Raw genomic sequence first — 19,548 nt, forward strand, 5'->3', positions numbered from 1 at the left:
TAATCTACACACACTCTCTAATCTACACACACTCTCTAATCTACACACACTCTATAATCTACACACACTCTATAACCTACACACACTCTCTAATCTACACACACTCTATAATCTAAACACACTCTATAATCTACACACACAGCTCCAATTCATTGGCTAGTTTCATTCACTTTCAAGATTTTAATGATACATTTCATGTACACTTCATTAATGTAGGAATTCAAATGTCTAAAGACTTCTGGGGGATAGTCAGGCACTGGCTGCTCTTGCAAAGGACCCAGGTTCAATTCCCAGCACCCAGTTCCAAAGGATCCAACACCTTGACTTTCCATGACTACCAGGCACATACAGGTATACAGACATATATGCAGGCACAAGACCCATGCAAATATGATCCTGAAATAATTAATTTACAAAGACTTTCAGCTGTAAGAGTAACTGTGTAGAAAGTGACTCAAGTGATATGCATGGGTTCTCTCTTTGGTGTTATGAGGTCCCTAACAACTTGTGTAAGGTTTCTTTCCGTTTTGTTTTATAATGAAAAGCCTTGCTCCCACATCTAACGTAATCCCAGCTTTGTTAGAGCTCCCCTTATTAATGCAGACACTGGCACTCAAGGCTTTAACAGTTACAGCTCAGCACTACATGTTCTCTACTTATGAAAATGGAAAACAAACCCAACACAACGAAAGGTTTCAGAAAGTTAGACGTGATGGCGCATGCCTGCAACCCCAGCTCGGGAGGCAGAGGGAGGTGGATCTCTGAAGACAGAGAAACCCTGTCTTCAAAAAACAAAACAAAAAATAAGATATGCAGACAAGCTGATGATATAGCTCAGAAGTAGAGCACTGTGTAGCATGCACAAAACTCTGAGCTCAATCCTAACACTAACATACATACGCATGCATGCACGCATACACGCAATGAAGCCAGGCATGGGAGACACACTTCTGTAACCCCAGCAGGTGGAGGCAGAGGAACAGGAGTCTGAAGCTAGTCTTTGCTACAAAGCAGATTCAAGGCTAGCCTGGGCTTCATGAAACCCTCCCTGTCTTTAACAAACAAAAGATAAACTGAGCATGGTGGCCCCCATCTCTAACCCCAGCATTTGGGAACTGTAAGCAACAGATGTTGACTTTGAGGTTGGCCTGCTTTAAATAATAATAAGTAATAAGCTTTAAGTAATAACCCAACTGTTTTTGAACGCTACACACTAAGATTAGAAGGCCTTCTACACTAATCCATCTTAAACTATCCTCACAAGCTTAAAGATGGCCATCTTACACAGATGCCCCCGAGTTATAGCTTCATTAGTCAACAGCTGACTGATGATCGCTTCAGACCTACACAGTTAGGTACACACTGAGGACTTCTCAAGAGCTGTATAATGTCCGCAGCAATCCAAGGAGAACCCCTGATACCTGTGGTGACGCTCACTTGTAACCTAGCACTCCAGAGGCTGAGGCAGGAGGACTACCCTAAGTTCAAGGGAATTCTGGACTACACAGTGAGTTCTAGACTAGCCTGTGCTACACAGTGAGACTCTGTCTCAAGAAAACAAAACAATAAAGAGCTCGTGAGCTGTTCTTAGCTGAGTATGATTTGGGGCAGCACACTTACAACTCAGTGGGTAATGAGACAAAGAATGTCCTCTGGATTCTGGTATGATGTCTCATCTGACTGTCATTTGAGAGGACCTTAGAACTATCATGGAACTATGTGGATGTGTGGTGACGACTTTCTAGAGTAGGGAAACAGAGGTAGGAAGGTGACCCTAAATGTGGGTGGCAACTGCATTCAGGCGCTGATACACATGAGCAGCTCCCGACTGCCTCTTCCGACCCCGAGATGCACAGCAGAACTGCGAGCCAGAGCATGCCCTTTGTCACTTACGTCACTTTCGCCACCAATGACTATAGTAACAATATGCACCTTCTATCCTCTAATTAAACACTAATCTCATGTCACCACCCTGAAGAAAGACTGGGGTGTTGGGGTATTCGTGGTCTCCTTGATGCAGTCACTGAATACTGTGCTGTCTCCCTTCTCTGCTTTTCACTTCTTTTTAAAGTTTTCACCATTTATGTGTGTGAATGTGTGCCGTGTGTATGTGGTGCCCAGAGACCAGAAGAGGACGCAGATGTTGGGAGCTGCCTCATGTGGGTACTGAGAATCAACCCCAGTGTCTCTGCGAGAGTAGTGATGGGGGCTCTCACACTAAGCACCCTTGGCTGTTCACGTTCACACTAACTCAGGTTCCGGGGATGATGGCTGAGCCTAGCTTAAGGCTGCCTCCAGGGTCCAGGCTCTGATCCAGTAATGAGATAACCCAAAATCTGTAATAGTCACCTAAAATAGCAGATTTAATTTATGCTGGACAAAATGCAAATGACTCCCTCAAATGATATTAACATGCAGGCTAATTCTGGTCTCACTCTTACATGTCAATCACTCCCATCCTTGAGGGAAGGCTGAGTCCCCATGTGGCCTGAGCTGCAATCAGATTCTGAAAGGTACGGGTTTCTCCCAGCACCCCACCCAGCGACCGACGAGCGCTGCTACCCTTTAAAGACTAAGACACTGGGCCAGTAAATGAAGAAATGAAAGCAGACAGTGCCAAGCCCTAAGCACCACTCACAAACCGACGTGGGCGGCAAGCTGCTCTGAATGAAAGCCAACTCTGCGGTCTCACCTGGTCCTACCCATGCAGTCACCTCGATCTGCATGCCGAAGAAGAGCTTCCCCTTGGATGCGGTCAGCGCTTTTTCTTGGTCCTCTTGCTGCCGGAAGAACACCAGGCCGTACCTCTCCTCGGAGGCCCCGTGGATCTGCACCGACGTCACCTTGCCAAACTTCTTAAACTCATGGAAAAGGCCGTCTTTAAGGCTTGTGTCTACAGAGTCAAACAAGACAAGCACATCTTCTCATGTTACCTGCTTCCCCCAAACCAGAATATTTAATCTAGAAAAGTATTTACTTCAAAAGCAAACCATGCTCTGCCTGTATCTGTGATATTCATGTACGTGTGTGAGTGTGTATGTGTGTGTGTGTGTGTGTGTGTGCATGTGTGTTGCCCATAAATAAAACACTACAGTTCCTGTGCCTGCTATTCTGAGCTTCAACTCCAAAGCCCAATTGCTGCTTCTGTCTTTCTATCTTGCTGCATACAATGCGGATCCTAAGCCTGCTGGCCCTGAGCCTTGCTTCCTTACCGTGGCCAGCTGACCGCCTGAGGATCGTTCCCATGATGACCACTGACTGCCTGAGGATGTCCCACGCTGACCCTGCCTGCTTCCCTCACGGCATGACTTCCCTCTTCTCCCTTCTCCTGCTGATGAGCTTGCTCTCAATGCTTAGCAAATAAGCCCTGTACAGTTTTTTATACTCACCTGCTTTTTGTTTGTGGCATCAAATGCTAATGAGCCACAGAGGCAGGACTTAAACTGCCCCGCCCACTCTAGCTCCTCTGTGAATGCAGCCATCTCCCTCAGCTGAGAGGAAACTGCACTCATATAAAACTTACCTGTAGAGCGTACTGGAAGATTCTGAACTTTGATCCCAAAACTTTTCCGGGGCTCATCTTTTTCAAGGGACGAAAGCAACTGGGAAGTGGGTGCGGGGACTGCAGCCGACTGAACAGAGCGGGCCGGAGAGTCGTCACTGGCCGTGCTGCTGGAGTCACTACTGCAATCAGAACAGCAAACACACAACGGGGGACACAGACCTTAGTAATGACAAACAGAAGGAGAAACGTGAACAATGAAAAATGGCAACAACTAAGCTAATGGGGCCACGCTGAGGCCAATGTTTCTGGAGTCCACACTCGGTCCTCGGAGAGGAGCAGAGAGCAGCTCACACTGGCTGAGTATGGAAAGAAAAGCTAACCTTCTTTCACCAACAAGGGCACCAAAAGGCAACTGCAGCTTCGACGACCCTCTCAGGTCACTGTATCTGTCACCCTACGTCCTAGAGGCGGTGGCAAGATTTGAGAGTTCCAGACTAGCCTGGGCTACACAGCAAGACCTTACCTCAAAAAAGCAAAGAAACACATCCCTGTATGTGGTTCCCTTAGAATATCAACAGTGACAACTGTGATGGGACAACTGAGTCGGCTCTGGAGATAAGAGCCTGAACACTGGTTCAGGGGCACCGCACACCTTGGACAGTCACTTAAGCTCTTGCGACTGTTACAGATACGTGACTCAAGGCAAACACAGCGTTCACCTTTCAAGCAGATGCTACACACAGCCTCAAGACGACAGCATACAGGACTTTTAAGAATTTTATGCATGAAACAAACGTCACAGCACAAACTTTTCCACATGTGATGTCATGCTGGCCCCAGAACTTCAGATTTTGGTACATTTCAAGTTTGAATTTCAAGCTAGGGATGGCACTGGTAAGAGTACTCACTGTCTGTCCTTAAAAAGGACAGTCTCCAGCACAAGTGTGCCCATCACTTTCCTTCTAGACACTTGAGTGACTGAGGATCAAGTGCACCAACTTACTTGAGCCTTCTCAGTGGGTAAAGGGGGAAGTGACACTTAATAAAGTGGAATTTTTGTTTTTTTTTTTAAAGATTTATTTATTATACGTAAATACACTGTAGCTGTTTTCAGACACACCAGAAGAGGGCATCCAATCTCATTACAGATGGTTGTGAGCCACTGAATGGTTTCTGGGATTTGAACTCAGGACCTCCGGAAGAACAGCCAGTGCTCTTAACTGCTGAGCCAACTCCCCAGCTCTTGTTCCAATCCCATTCGCTGTAGCTGTCTTCAGACACACCAGAAGAAGGCATCAGATCCCATTACAGATGGTTGCGAGCCACCATGTGCTTGCTGGGAATTGAACTCAGGACCTCTGGAAGAGCAGTTGGTGTTCTTAACCGCTGAGCCACCTCTCCAGTCCAGGGTATATTTTCTTAAGCTCAATAAGAAAGCCAGGGGTGGTGAAGCGGGCCTCTCGCTCCTGGAGTGGCATGGAGATGAACAGCAGGGTCTCTGGCTGAGGCTGCCGCTGGCTTGGCACTCACTGGCAAGCCTCCACTGGAATTCACCCCCTCTCGAGTCACTACACCAGACAGGTAGTATCTGCTTAGGGTCTGTGTGTTGGTTTTTGTTCTGTCCAAGCTGGTTTCTCACTGTGCGGCCTTGGCTAGTCTGGAAGCGGGCATTAATGTAGATCCACCTGCTTCTGCCTTCTGAATGCACATGCCATGCATGGTCCGTGCCTGTGGAAGCAGAGGGCAGCTCGACAGGCCTGGTCCTTTCCTTCTGCCACAGGGTTCTCAGGTGCGGATTCAGGGTGTCAGGTACCTACTGAACCATCCCGTCGACCCCTCCCCCACACTGTCTTTAATGTGACCTGGTGTGTAACCTGTGGTTGCCTGCTCATTTCCAAAGCCCAATCCATGTTTAGTGGCTGCTTCTGTCTAAGAGAGCATCTTGCTATGTAGATCTGCCTAGACCTAGCAGTGTCCATGATCTGCGCAGACTACACTTGGGGTTTGCGTATCCCTTCACTGCTAAAGAATTTAGGTTATATACATAACACTGGGATGAGAATGTTTCCCTCAATAGTTACTTTGGGATCAGATGGCATTTCAGATGACATCGTGTAGTGTATTCAATATTGTGGTCACCCTGTGGTGACTTGTGTTGCTCGATGAACTTATATTTTTACCGATAAAGGCATCATTAGTTAAAAAGCTAGGATCTTAGTTAATGTGAGTTTCCATGACAACAGTTTCCTATTGAAGATACTGCTTACTTATATAACGAAGTAACGTTTTTCTTCCTGATGGCCTTGAAAAGGTTTCTTTTCTTTTAAGATGGAAAGCTTAAGCGTGAACATTATAGGAAGCCTGGCAGTGACTGCTTCTGTTCTGTCTCAAGGCTGGCTGTGCGTATGGCGGTCAGAGGGCAGCTTCTCCCTGGAGGCGCTGGGACCCACTCAGGCCATTAGGCTTGGCCACAAGCTCCTTTACTTACCAAGCTGCCTTGTCTTCCAGTTTGTCTGTCTGTCTGTCTGTCTGTTTGCATTGTTGAGACGGGGAATGAGATAGAATCTGAAGCAATAATTGCGTTTGTTTTGTTGAAGCAGGGTTTCTCTGTGCAGCCCTGGATGTCCTGGAACTCACACTGTAGACCAGGCTGACCTTAAACTTACAGAGATCCTCCTGCCTCTGCTCTCAAGTGCAGGGACTAAAGGCCTTCACCGCCATCACCTGTTTTTAAAGCCAGAGCCTCTCTCCTTAGCCGTGCCCTGGAACGCACTCTGTAGGTCAGGATGGCACATGCCACGGTACCCACCTCTGAATCAATGCTTTTAAAAGACTTCTCTTCGGAAAACCAATCACTTCTTTCTCCTACCTAACTCATGAGCTAGAATCAGGAGGGAGAGTGGGGAGTGCACCTTTTCATCAGACACTTCAAATCGTGACTGCAGTCCTCGATGCTCCCCTCAGACACAGAAGAGTTGTCGCTATTACAAAACGCATCACTGCACAAGAGAAACTCCCCCTCTCTTTTTTGAGACAGGGTTTCTTCACACAGTACAGGACTGACTATAATTCACTAACTCCCTGCAAGCTAGAGTACTGGAGATACAGATATACAGTATTAAACTCAACAATTTTGCTTTTTTGAGACAGGACTTACATAATCCACGTAGGCTTCAAACTCTTCGTGTGACTAAGGACCACTCCTGGGAAATCCCCGTGGGCCACCAATCTTCCTAGTTGTTCCTTCTCAGAACCTTCCGACCCAACAGCACTAACCATCTCTCCACATCAGAGTCTCTAGTTAAGGGCAAGGTATACTGTCTTATTACACTTTTTTGTATGGAATGTATGTGTGTGTGGACTGTGCACACAAACATGCCAGTGTGGGCACAGACGAAGACATTCTCAGATGAAGTCATTCTTCCTCCAGGTCAACTTCTAATTCTAGACTGAAGGGAAAGCTGGGCCTCAAACTATGCTGGCGTCAGCTGATCACAGCAAACCAGAAAAAGAAAATGCACGGTTTCTCCTTCTATTGATAGCAAGGCCAAGAAACGCTGCAGATGGTTTGTGGGTTTTCCAGACAGGGTTTCTCTGTGTAGCCCAGGCTGTCCTGGAACTCACTTTGTAGACCAGGCTGGCCTCCAACTCAAGAAATCCACCTTTCTCTGTCCCCAACACCAACCTGTGTACCACCACATGCAGCGTGCAGATAAAATTATTTTATCATTTTGAAACAATGAGCAAAATAAATAGCACTGCTAATAGGGTTGACATGAATGGAAACCAGTCCAATCATTTTAATATGGACTCTGTAGTAAGCTTTTTTTTTTCCATTCAAGCCAAAGACTTAAGGCCCCGGATGTTTTTCCTCCCCAAAGTACATCAACAACAACAATAATTACTTTAAAAAAAAAAAATAGTTTCTCTGTGTAGCCCTGGTTGTCCTGGAACAACTCCGAGACCCATCTATCTCTGCCTCCTCCTGAGTGCTAAGATTCAAGGCTCGTGTCACCATACCCAGCCCTCAAAGCTCAATAGTGACAGTCAGTAAGGTGGCACTGTGGGTAGAGGCACTTGCTGCCAGCTTGATACAACACATGGTGGAAGAAAAGAAGGAAGGATCACAGGCTGTCCTCTGGGTTTCACATGTAAGCAGGCACACAAAGAACATACTTTAGAAAGGTAAATAAAACTTAGTACCTACATTGTATATCCAAGTTACTGGATTATTTTGTTTAATGAGTAACATTTCAAATATTATTCTTATTTCTATTTATGTGTGTGCACATGTGTTTGTGTGTGTGGCACAAGCACACATTTATGCTGCGTGTGTGTAGGAGCCTGAGATAGCCAGAAGAAAATGTCAGATCTCGTGAGGCTCCAGGAAGCTGCGAGCTGTGCAGTTTGGGTGCTCGGAACTGAGCCTGAGTGTTCTGCAGGGCCAGCTCGCCCTCCTGCCGCTGAACCACTTGTCTTCTTTTCAGCCCTGCTGATGACTGTTCTTGGCTGTCAACTTGCCTACACTGAAATTAACTAAAATCCAAAAATGGGGAGATTTTTGCTTAATTATGATAGGATTTAATCTTAAGCAGGAGATCCTTATTTAACGTAGCTCCTGCGGCAGGAAGTCACACTTTAACCTGGGCTGCTCCTTCTGCTGGAAGCCTATGGAAGGAAGGACACAGAAGACGGAAACCTGTGCTCTCTGCCATCTTGCTCTTGCCTGGCCAACAAGTCCATTCCTTCACTGGCACCACAGCCTACCCACTTCCTCAGGATTCTAGCGTCTGCTGAAGACCAGCGAAGGCTCCAGCCTTGCGGACTGACAAACTGCTGGATTCTTGGGACTTTTCCTTCTCAAGCAGCCATTACTGAATCAGCAGCCTGGAAGTCACTCTAATAAAGTCCCTTGCTGTGTACAGATTCATTGTGAACCCTGTCACTCTAGAGAACCCGACTAATACAGCTCGTGAACGAGATATTTTCGATACAATTCAAACAATCAGGGGAGGGATCCCAAAACCCTCAAAGGACTGGAACTAACGAACACTAAGAACACGGAAAGCCCTAAACAGCACTGATCACACCCAGTCGGAAATCAAGCCAGCGGAGGATGGGCGACCTGTCTCCAAAAACAACAAAGGACAGCAAAACCCATGTGACGGATTACTTCTCTTTCTGTAGGCCATACTGGTCTTAAACTTGCAGCATTTCTCCAGCCTCAACCACGAGCTACTACAGGTGTAGGCCCAACACTTAGAAGGCTGAGACGGGAATGTGGAGAGTTTAGGGCTAGCTTGGGCTACGTTGTTCTGTCTCCAGCAATCACAATGTAGAGAATCTGGGGCCGTTTGTGCAGGTGCTGGGGCAGGTGAAATAGCACCGTCACTGGGAGAAGTGTATAGCATGTCCCCCCAAATTTAACACTGTATAACCCAACATTTCCACTGTGCGCATGCACCAGAAAATCTGGACAAGAGACTCATGGGCATCCATGTACCCACACGCAGCACTTAAAATCAAGTGTGAGACAGTTGCATGGGCACACACAGTACTACTGCTATTGTTGAGCCTTAAGGAGGGAGTAAATTCGGCCTGACACAATCTATGATGTGAGGAACCTAGAGGACACATGGTCCCATACTAGACACTGAGAGTAGTCAAAGTCCTAGGCAGAGAACCAGTGTGTGCACACACAGTCACATGGACCCACACGCATGGGAGTGGCATGGTGTGCTTTTCGAAATTTCTCTCCACCTTATTTTTTGAGGCAGGTCCCACTGCAGCTAGGAGCTGGCGGATTCTGCTAGAGTGGCTGGCCAGCGCGCCCTAGAGCTCCTGCCTGCACATGTGCCATGGATGTTTGGATCCAAAGCTGAGATCTGCGTGCTTACAAGGCAAGCTTACGGACTGTGTCACCGTCCCAGCCCAGAAACCGTCGGCAGTAGATACTACCTTTCCATTTCAGCTCGGAGGGCTGGGGAGGCAGCTCGGCAGTTAATAACACTTGCTCTTGATGAGGACCTGGGTTCAATTCCAGATATCCACATAATGGCCCACACCCATCCATAAATTAGTTCCCGGGAATCCAGTGCTTTCTTCTGACCTCTCTGAGTATCAGGCACACACGGTGTGCAAGCATAAGCAGGCAAAATACCCATACACATAAAATAAAATAAAATAAAATAAAATAAAATAAAATAAAATAAAATAAAATAAACAAATGTAACATTTTTTTAAAAGTATTTCAGTTTGCAAATGTGGGAAGGTCCTGGAGACGGACGGCACGGGTCAGCTGATGTGAAACACTTCCTGCCACAGACCTGGGCCCTTCAAATGTCTGCAAGGGAGCGTACGCTCTAGTTTACTTTCCCCAGGCATCCCACACAGTAAGAAGAGTTCCCTTTGTTTCTTAAGAATGGAAGTCTCTAGGGGTCTCACATGCTGTCTTCCCGTCTTCCAAGTTTCTTTAGCATGACCTTAGCCCTGAGCCAGCTGTGACTCAGCAAAGTTAGAGCAGAGGTGGCCTGAGGGATGGAAATGACATTCCAGACTTTACTGAGGAAAATCAGATATAACGGCCACCCAAGACAGAATGGGGAGGAAGTCAGAGGAACTCACAGAAGCGCAAAGCTGTATGTGAGACCAAACCAAGCAGCTCCATGTAGTAATTCCTGCTACACAGGCAAACAGTAACCCTCTACCCCAGGGTGAAGGGTTTGTGCTGTGCCAGGTGCTGGGGACAGACCCCAGGGCCTCCCACACACTGGGCAGGTACTAGACCCTGAACTGCATCCCCAGCCCAAAGACTCCGAGTAACTTATTTTAGCAGAAAGTGCTGTTTAAAAGTGTGCACTTAGCTCTCACAAAAGGGTAACCATGACTTCATTCTTCAGAACGCAGCGACAGCTGCAGCTGGTTTTTTTTACGCTTATGATTATCTTTGGAAGTTATGTAAAATATAGAAATAGTTCATCACAGAGAGCTGGGTAATAAGCAAGAGACTAAAACCTAAAGCTGAGTACAGTGCCGCTCAGCAGTGAAGAACAGTTAAGACCTGGGTCTTAACCTCCAGCAACACAAGACACTAAGATGAAGTGCGAGGCCCTCCTGAGCCTGCTGCTGAGCTCGGCACTGCTGCATGCGAGGGACATGAGAGCACTAAGCCATGCATGTTTTAGCCTCCCTATCAGATCTGCTGAAATAAAATCAAAGGAAGGAAGCAGGGGGCCTGGAGGAATCAGGCACACAACACAGGTATCTTTATAACTGGGCACAGCTGTAACGTTCCAACACTGGGGAGGTTGAGGCAAAAGAATTATTGCAAGCTTGAGACCAGAGTGATCACAGCAAGCTCGGTCCCAACCTAACAACAATGATCACGGATTGTTCAGCTTTACAAAGGGGTGATACAGAACACGGTGAGTGCGCCTTGAAGGTATGCTAGGTGAAATGAGCTGAATGAAAGGCACAGCGGGGCTGTGATGGCGCACGCCTTTAATCCCAGCACTTGGGAGGCGGGAGACAGTGGAGCTCTGAGTTCGAGGCCAGCCTGGTCTACAGAGTGAGCTCCAGGACAGCCAGGGCTACACAGAGCCCTGTCTCAAAAAACAACAAATGGGGCTGGAGGGATGGCTCAGTGGTTAAGAGCACTGTCTCAGTTTTGGGAAACAAACAACCTTGACCCTGGAGTATTTTCAGTTTAAATTCCAAAGAGGACAAACAAAAAGAGTTGCAATCCCTCTTGAGAGTCAGAAGGCAGGCTGGAGGCACAGAGCATACCCAGCACCTGCCTGGCCTGCACGAGGCCCTGCGTTCTTCAGAAAAGCTCCCTCTCTGGTAACCTTCAAAGCAAAAGACCCCAATACAGCCCACTAAGGTGAGACACACCTAGAATCCAAGCACTTAGAAAGCTACGGCAAGAGGATTGTGAGGGCAGCCTGAGCTACACCGAAAGACTCTGTCTAAAAAATAAAAATAAAAAATTAAAGTTACAAAAAGCATCAAGCACAAATGCTCTCTCCACAGTCAAAGCAAGTCTGCCCGAAGAAGAAGAAGAAGAAGAAGAAGAAGAAGAAGAAGAAGAAGAAGAAGAAGAGGAGGAGGAGGAGGAGCAGGAGGAGGAGGAGGAGGAGCAGCAGCAGCAGCAGCAGCAGCAGCAGCAGCAGCAGCAGCAGCAGCCGCCGCCATCCTCACACAGCAGCACTCAGAACACCCGAAGGATGCAGGGTGGTCAGTGCATCAGATGGGTCTGCCGGGACGCAGTGGAGAAACTGCCCACAGGGCGGCTCCCGGTTGTGGTTAGGTTCTTAGGGTAGATGTGAGAGAGAGAACAGCCAGAGGCATCTGAAAGAGTGCAGAGCCGAGTGGGGAAAAGTAGACTGAACTCGGCCATCTGTGAGAAAGGGGAGACCAGCAGGGATGGAGACTGAGAGACTGGAGTGAGAACAACAGCAGCTGGGAATAGCTGGGTGAGTAACTGGGAGGGAGCACAGAGGCAGGGGGCTGCCATGCATAGGAAGCACTTGTAAGCAAGGACTGAGGGAGCCTGGGGATCGACGCAAATCTTGCTATGCTGATGGGCAACACAGGTCCGTGTTAATTGGAGTGCCATGTCCCTTCTGCCAGAGGGAAGGAAAATGACTCCTGGTAGGTGAGAAGTGGCTACAGAGATTCCCGAGCAAACGCTGGCTTTTATCCACCACCAGAAATCCTCTCATAGTCCAGGTCAGCCTGGACCCTCATATTTCTGGGCACGTGGGCTGCCTTTGAGTTTGGGGAACTGGGAGTTAGTTTCCTTTGGACTGGACAGTCAGGAGACAGATGAGAAAATCCTTGGTGACAATGACGTCATAGTGCTTATTCTCAACCGTGAAGTAATTACCACCAACTAAAATGCTTAGGAATGCCTGAACCAAGGCAGCCCACGGATCAAACAGAACGCTGGAAGGGTTTGGGGAGGTGTGTTTTGTTTTGTTTTGTTTTGCACCAAGATCTGTCTTAGCTATTTTTCTATTGCTAAGATGAAGCATCATGACCAAGGCAGCTTATGAAAGGAAGCATTTAACTGGGGGCTTGCTTATTTACGGCTTCAGAGGGTGAGTGAGTCCAAGAACATGGTGGGAAGCATGGCAGCAGGCAAGCATGCATGGCACTGCAGCAGTAGCTGCGAGCTCACATCCTCATCCTCAGAGAGAACAGGGCTGGGTCTGCCGTGGGTTCTTGAAACCTCAAGGTCCACCCCGAGTGGGCCACCTTATCCAACAAGGTCACACCTCCTAATCCTTCCCAAACTGTTCTACCAACTGGGGACTAAGCATTCAAGTACATGAGCCTACTTGGGGACCATTCTCATTCAGACCACTGAGTCTTACTATGTAATACTGGCTGGCCTCGAACTCATAGAAATCCATCCACCTGCCTCTGCCTCTTTGGTGCTGTTTACCATGACCCACCTTTTTTTAAAAAAACAAACAAGAAAATCCAGATGTCGCTCTGCAGCTCAGGCTTGAGTGAGAGCCTCCTTCCTTAGGCCCTTGAGTACAACAACCCAGGTGCCAGCCACAATACCCAGCAAAAACGTAGGCTATTTCATTTCAAACGAAATCCTAACTGGGTACACCTGAGGCAGCCTGTGTCAATGCCTAGGCCAAGATACTTTGAGGTTTTGCCCTTCCCAAATTTAACTTTACAGCTAACTCTCCATCCTGTCCAGGACACGAGAGAAGCCCGCTCGTGCCTACTTCAGAACATTCTTTGGACATATCCTCAGGCCCAAGAGGTCTGAAAGGCACTCAGCTACCCAGAGAGAGCTTAGCTTTACAACTTGGGGACACTGGCTTATTATTGAGAAACCTCGGCCTAAAGCTGTTCCCTCTAAATGCGACCATTTCTTTAGAATTTTCACCAAAGACACAAAGCCATAATGCACAACGGCTGTGGCACTGTGACAGGGCACATTCAAAAGCAGCTGTCCCTGCTGAGAATCAAGAAGACCCCAGGAGGCCTGGGGTTTGATGTAGGAACGGTGATCTGCAGCAGCCCAGCCCACGCCACTGCGGTCACAGACGCACAGTAGGAACCTCTGCTGCAGACCTTAGTGGGCACTTTAAAACCCTTCACGTTACCCTTCCTTTCCCCACCAGCAGTGAGTGTAGCCAGCTGTGGTGGCCCAGAGTGAGGCAGGAGCCTGGCGAGGTGCCCAGTGGTTAGCGGCCCTACCTTGAGGACCGCAGTTCATACCCCAGGACTGATGTAAGGCAGCAATCATGCTAACAACCCCAAACACTAGCTCCTGTTCCAGGAGTCCCAAGGCCTCTTCTAGCCTCTAAGCAAACATGAATACACGCTCACGCATGCACCCACAAATTCAGGCAGGCCCAAGATATGCAGTGAGATTCTGTCAGGGAATGGGGGCACCTATACTGATTGGTAATAGACTCCTGCTCGGGGGGGGGGGGGATTAAATCTTAGCTCCCATTCCCATCATTTAAAAAAGGAAAAGTTGGGCTGGAGAGCTGGCTCAGTGGTTAAGAACACTGACTGCTCTTCCAGAGGTCCTGAGTTCAATTCCCAGCACCCACAACCATCTGTAATAGGATCTGATGTCCTCTTCTGGAGTGTCTGAAGACAGCTACAATATAGTCATATATGTTAAATAAAAATAATATTTTAAAAGAGAGAGTGAGAGAAAAGTGAGAGCCGGTGAGAGGACTCATAGGTAAAGAGCACAGACTGTTTTTCAAGAGGACCCGGGTTCAAGATCCAGCATGGCAGCTCTCAAGTGTAACTCCAAGATCTGACACCCTCACACACAGACATACATGCAAGCAAAACACTAATTCACACAAAGTAAAAATAAATTATTTTTAAAAAGAGAGAAAAAATGGCAAGGAATTACTACATAAAAAGCCGAAAGCCAGGGCTCTCACTCCTACAGGCCAACGCTCAGGAGTGAGGATGCGTTGCCAGTCAGAATTTCTAGAACCTCCAGAAAGTGGAAGCCAGCCGGGCTACTTGAGAAACTTGTATCAAAAACAGAACAAAGGAGACAGGGCAGCACCTTTAATCCCAGCACCTGGAGGGAGAGAAAGGCACATCTCTGAGTTCGAAGGTCAGCCTGGTCTACATAGTAAATTCCAAAGCAACCAGGGCTACACAGTGAGACCCTGCTTCGAAAACAAACAAACAAACATTTCATCAAAGTTAAAATCCACACTCCATCAAGCACAGATTTTACCATAACCTGTTTTAAGTACTTTCAAACTAACCAAAACCAACCCTGGCACAGTCCAAGGGAAAGAAGAACAGAGAGCCTGGCAAGGCTCTCGTCACCTGCTCGCTGGAGAAGGCAGAGACAGGAGGACAGTGGACTACAGCAGGCGGGGGACGGGACGGGACAAGAGGACTTATGACAGCAGCCAGCCAGTGGCCCCGCCTCTGGGCTTGGTGGACACCGCCCCCACGAGCACACCCACTCTACCAGGCCAGACAGTCCCAGCAGCAGTTTCTGCCCACTGCACCCAGCAATGCCACAAACAAGGCAAAGGCTGGCAAAACAAGGAAGCTTTCAGGAGGTGGCAAACAGCCAACTCAAACCGGATAATTCCAGTTCAGGCTGGTTCAAGATACAAACACACAGTTCCTAGCTTCTCAAACAAAACTCAGCCACAGACTCCAGGTTCTTTTCTCCAGGGGCAGAGCAAACCCGAGTAAGCTCAGCATCTAAGCCCCAAACTGAAGACCTATTCTTCTGGCCAGAAAACCACCAGAAGACAGACAGATGCAGACAGATGCGCGCACGCTTCTTTTTAGCGTTACTAAAATTCTAGACTTGACATCGTTTCTGGGAAACCAGCTAGGAAACGCACCCACTCCTGGCTCATGGCAGCTGGAACTGGGCTCCCATCTTTCCTGCCTTAACTCACACCACTCCCAGCCCGGCCATGCCCCACAGCCTTAAGACACAAGGTTGTGTGGCAAGCAAGGCCTGCAGTGGCCAAAACAGAACATCTGCTAAATAAGGCCACACAGTGACCCCTGCAGGTTGCCATGGAAGGGAAGGGAAAACCTGCAGTATTTGTCCGTCCATCCTCACCAGAACACTCTACTAAACACACTCCACCTTTCAACAGCCCTACACTGCGTGAAGCGGAGTATGCACGAACACTCTGGGTGTGGGGCGGGAGGTGAGGAGTTGCTGTCCCTCGGGTCTGGCCACTGACTCCCGGTTCTGAAGATAACTTCCAGGAAAATCTGGATACCACACTTCAAGGAAGCGGAAACCCTGGCGGATAATACCATTAACGGACTTTTACTGGATTCCACCATCAACAGTAGGGAATTACAAACTAGAAACGTCACCTAATGGCTAGAAAGGCCCACAGTCATGATTATAGTTTTGCTCAGCACATTTTCTTTGATGCTGTTTTCTGAACCCTGGAGAGGCTCAAGTAATTCATGTATGGCAACGCAGCCCCGCACTTGGGCTTACCTAAGAGGCATCCCTCTTAAGAGTATGTACAGCTAGAGGGCGGGGCTTAGTGGAGAGCAGGCCAAAGGGCCTAGGTCCCATACCCAATAGCCCCTCCTCAAAACAAAACAACCCTCTATCTTTAATTTTTGACATTGGCTGCTTTAAGTAAAAAAGAAATCTCTAAACCTCTACTTGAAATCTTCCTAAGGGCCCCAAAATATATATATTTCATTTGTTAGTCCAAAAAAAGCAATATAAACCTAATTGCTGACTATCACAAATTCACATGTGTGTATTTCTTTTTGCAACTGACAAGACTATAGCAACTTTCTCCATAACACTCAAATGGAAAAAAATAATGTTTCAATTGAAGCAATTCATCTTAAGCTGACTTATTTCTTTATTTAGGACACAGGGTCTCACTATGTAGAACAGGCAAGCCTGCCTCTGCCCCCTGTGGGTTGGGACTAAAGGTGTGTGCCATCACACTCAGCAAGAAACTCTTACATGCCGGATATGGTGGCGCACACCTTTAATCCCAGCACTCGGGAGGCGGCAGAGGCAGGCAGATTTCTGAGTTCGAGGCCAGGCTGGTCTACAAAGTGAGTTCCAGGACAGCCAGGGCTCTACAGAGAGACCCTGTCTCAAAAAAACAAACAAACAAACAAAAAACAAAAAAAAACAAAACAAACAAACAAAAAACCCAAAAACTCTTACTTGGTTACTTGGAACTGGAGAGATGGCTCAGTGGTTAAGAGCACTGACTGCTCTTCCAAAGGTCCTGAGTTCAATTCCCAGCAACCACATGGTAGCTCACAACCATCTGTAATGGGATCTGATGCCCTCTTCTGGTGTGCATGAAGACAGCTATAGTGTACTCACATACATAAAATAAATAAACCTTTGAAAATAAAAAAGAAACTCTTAATATACTTATGAAGCTGTTCCCACATGCGGGACTTTCTAGTAAATGATATATTATCATAGCAAACATGACCAGGTAATAAAATAAACACTCATATACACTATAATGAAAATGTCGTAACAAAAGCATTACCTAACTTTAGAAAGATCTTACCAAGCCCACCATGGTGGCACGCACCTAATATCCTCACACACGCAAGTGGGGCACTGCCAAGAGCCTCTCTCCAAAAAACTGATCAAGGGTTGGAGAGACATTGGACTTGAGTTTCCATCTCTAGAATCAGACAGACCTACGGATGTATCTGCATTCCATAAGAGAGCCGTCACTTAAGGCCAGCTAGCCTGGCAGGAGCGGTGGGGAACAAGAGACCATGCCTCAAACAAGATGGAAGGCGCGGAAGGGCAGACATGTTCACTGTGGCAGGAGTGTACTCTACACACGCAAAGCAAACTCATTCTAATTAACCCCTAGCAAAGCACACTTACAAAAGCAAAGCAAAGGTGTCAAGTGCCGACCAACCCCAGGGCTCCCTCACACACTCCTTCAAACCCTACAAGTGTCAGCAACTTTGGAGGTGTTTCTATTTGAGCTGGAGATAAAGCCATCTCTGACAACGTAAATCGGTGAACTGGTAGGGTTAAAACATCTACTACAAAGCTGGCTGCGATCTGTACAGAACACGCAGATATTCACAAAACCATGTGCAGGCTTCGTTCTCACAGGTAAGTAAGAGATTATACACCGGGGTCGTCTTGTCTTTTTTGTTTTGTTTTGTTTTGTTTTTTGAGACAGGCTTTTTCTGTATAGCTCTAGTTGTCCTGGAACTTGCTGTGTAGACCAGGCTGACCTCAAACTCAGATCCGCTGCCTCTGTGTCCTGAGTGCTGGGATTAAAACCATGTGCCACCACGACTGGCTTCTGTTGGTTTTTGAGACAGGATCTCACTATATAGGCCAGGATGGCCTTGTACTTAACTTGCCTCAACCTCCAAAGTACTAGGGTTACATTATGCTGACAGTTTTTACATTAAAAGTATCGTTTTCATCACCTTTTCATGCCTACTGTCAACCATTCAAGTGTATCTCAGTGATACAGCAAGGTCTTCACCGGCCCCACAACAGGGGGCGGGTGTGTGTGTGTGTGTGTGAATCTAAAATGTATTCAATATTGTAATTATATTTTTAAACTTTTTACCCCAAATTCAGGTAAGACAAAGTTTCAAAGTGTCCAGCGTTAGAGGAGCTCAGCAGAACCACAGACAACTTTATTTTTCATTTCAGACAGGGTCTCGAGTCTCCTTAGGCTGACCCAAGTGTGCCACGTAAACAGAGGAGGGCCTTGAAAACCTGATCACCCCCCACAAGTCCTGGGATTACAGCATCATTCAAGACCATGCCCATTCATAGACAACTTCTAATATAATTTGCTCAACATTTTTATTTAAAATAAATATATCTATAAATACTCTAGGGAAAAAAACTTTAAAAAAATTTCCAGGACAGCAAAATGACTAATGTCAAAAGAAAGTTGGCTCTGAAGCTGACAAGCTCAATGGGAGGAGGGATACAATCCACGCCCTGCCAGTGTCCTCTGGACTCCACACAAACCGTGCCCTACAAACACCACTCCCATATACACACTAACAAGTGGTTTTTTAAAGTTCACAATCACGGGAACTCTAGCTCCATGGAATCTGAGGTTCTTTCTGGCATCCTCAAGCCATGCACATACATGTGCTCACGCACACAAACACAAAAATAAAGGTAACCTTTTAAATTTTACATGTTTAGCCAGGTGCGGTGGCACATGCCTTGAATCTCAGCACTCAAGAGGGACAGACAGTCTTTCTGCGTTTGAGCCCAGCCTGACCTACACAGTAAAACTCTGTATCAATTTAAAAACAACCAAAACATTTTTTTCTTCATTTTCCTTTCAAGAAAAAGTAGACCGCTCTCCCGTCAAGCAAGTTGCTCACCCGGGTTGGGGTGCTGGGGACCCAGCCCCAGCTTTACACATGTCTGACAGACAAACGCTCTCCTAATGATCCAGCCCAGACTTAAGGTCCTGGCGGCTCAGTTCCCCACAGGCTTGATCTGCTGGTCTGTGCTTCTAGTACCACACTAAGCAGTGAAGCTGCCAAAAGCTGTCTAAGGAAGACTCGGGTGTGGATCTAGGGAAGACACACCCAAACCACGTGGTCTATTTTGAGAATTTCAACTCTCAGTCACATTACATACTAAACATTCTGGTTTCAAACACCCAAGAAACTGAATGCATTTCAAAGTGTTCTGCTGGAAGCCCTGAAGCGAGGCTGGTCTCACTCCGCCTGCTTTACCCCATGAAGTAGCTATGGCCAAGTCACAGGCACATGAACAGACAGACAGACAGACAGACAGACAGACAGAGTGCTCTGGACCCAGCAGTGGTGCTACAGGCCTTTAACTCCAGCATGTGGAAGGTTAGAGGCAGGTGGATCTCAGCCTTTGGGGCCAGCTTAGTCTTCAGAGAGTTCCAGGATAGTCAGGACCACACAGAGAAACCTTAAAAACTGAATGGATGGATGGATGGATAGATGGATGGATGGATGGATGGATGGATGGATGGATGGATGGGTGGGTGGATGGGTGGATGGGTGGGTGG

The 19,548-nt window shown here is 47.3% G+C and overlaps 1 protein-coding gene across 4 annotated transcripts in view; it reads right to left on the minus strand.

Annotated features, from left to right (window-relative positions):
- The window catches only part of Spen (spen family transcriptional repressor), a 70,448-nt gene that overhangs the window by 22,867 nt on the left and 28,033 nt on the right, over positions 1-19,548 (minus strand). For all 4 annotated transcript variants that reach the window (XM_021160275.2, XM_021160274.2, XM_029475803.1 and 1 more), the window contains exons 4-5: positions 3,524-3,684; positions 2,693-2,893 (exon numbers count right to left, since the gene is read on the minus strand). In XM_021160275.2, coding sequence (XP_021015934.1) covers positions 2,693-2,893; positions 3,524-3,684 — 362 coding nt within the window. The remainder of the gene's footprint in view (positions 1-2,692; positions 2,894-3,523; positions 3,685-19,548) is intronic.

Source organism: Mus caroli, chromosome 4 (assembly GCF_900094665.2).
Source record: "Mus caroli chromosome 4, CAROLI_EIJ_v1.1, whole genome shotgun sequence".
In the NCBI taxonomy this organism is placed as follows: Eukaryota; Metazoa; Chordata; class Mammalia; order Rodentia; family Muridae; genus Mus; species Mus caroli.